This window comes from Nicotiana tomentosiformis, chromosome 4, assembly GCF_000390325.3.
Source record: "Nicotiana tomentosiformis chromosome 4, ASM39032v3, whole genome shotgun sequence".
Taxonomy (NCBI): domain Eukaryota; kingdom Viridiplantae; phylum Streptophyta; class Magnoliopsida; order Solanales; family Solanaceae; genus Nicotiana; species Nicotiana tomentosiformis.
Window position 1 is genome coordinate 39,796,426 of NC_090815.1, and position 1,301 is coordinate 39,797,726.

General features: G+C 37.1%; 1 protein-coding gene across 1 annotated transcript; it reads left to right on the plus strand.

The window, feature by feature from the left end:
- The first annotated feature begins 270 nt into the window (after positions 1-270).
- Positions 271-654, plus strand: LOC138909539 (uncharacterized). The gene has a single exon (XM_070200743.1). It carries the CDS (start codon positions 271-273, stop codon positions 652-654), a length of 384 nt encoding a protein of 127 aa, XP_070056844.1.
- The last annotated feature ends 647 nt before the right edge of the window (positions 655-1,301 follow it).

Consider the following 1,301-nt stretch of genomic DNA (forward strand, 5'->3'; position numbering starts at 1 on the left):
GATGCTTGGGATTTGGATTTTGTTGGTCCATTGTCAATGTCTTCTCGTGGACATTTATACATTTTGGCCGCAACTGATTACTTATCGAAGTGGGCCGAAGCTGTTTCTCTTAAGGAAGTAAAGAAGGAAAATGTGGCTAACTTCATCGAGTCAATATTATCTATCACTTTGGCATTCCTCGATATATATTGACGGACAATGATAAGCCATTTGATAACAAGTTGAAGAATAAAATATGTGATCTTTGGCTTCAAGTAACGAAATTCCTCTATGTATTATGATATTGCCAATGGACTTGCTGAAGCATTTAACAAGACGCTCTGCAACTTGTTGAAAAAGGTTGTCTCTAAGTTTAAGAGAGATTGGCATGAGAGAATGGAAGAAGACCTTTGGGCTTATATGACCACATATCAAACACCAACGCAAGCGACTCTTTATTTGCTTATTTATGGAGTTGAAGCAGTCCTTCCACTTGAGCGTCAAATCCCATCATTGCGGCTTGCCATTCAAGAAGAAATAACTAATGAAGAAAATGCTCGCTTATGCCTTGAAGAATTGGAAACTCTTGATGAAAAGAGGCTAGAATCTCAACAAAGCCTTGAATGTTATCAAGCTCGCTTGTCTCGATGTTTTAACAAAAAAGGTGTGCCTTAGATCTTTCTAAGTGGGTGAAAAGATCTTGTGGTCAAAAGACCTATTATTACCTCTCATTGATCTAGGGGCAAATTCTCCGCTAAATGAGATGGACCATATGTTGTACAAGAGGTATATTCAAGTGGCACTTATAAGATAGTTGACTCAGAAAGTTTGCGGATTGGCCCCATCAATGGGAAATTCATGAATAGATACTATCTTTGAAGAAAATAAATACGCTCCTCGACGCACGAGCATAAACTACATGTTACTCCTAGCCCACAAGAGTATAAAGTGTGCACTATTCCAAAAAAAAAAAGTCTGCTAAGTTGAAAACCTCGAAAAAGAAGGCCTAGGAAAAAGTTAGGACATTTAAAATAAAAGCTCACCCATTTTGAACTACGGTATGACTTGATCCTCTTCACCGAGGTACGTAGGCAGCTTAGAGTTTCATTCTAAGTTCAGTCATTGAGTTCAAAAAAATACATATTACCCAAGGCATTATTCGAATGAAGTATGATGAAATATAATTCACTTGATTGACACTTGAAAATTAAGTGTACATGTATTCTTTCATTTAACTCTCTATCTTATCAGATATTGATAGCCCAATGGGGGAAAATCCCTCTATGTCAAATTGAGGTATCTAATGGAATGCTTGTAGTCTT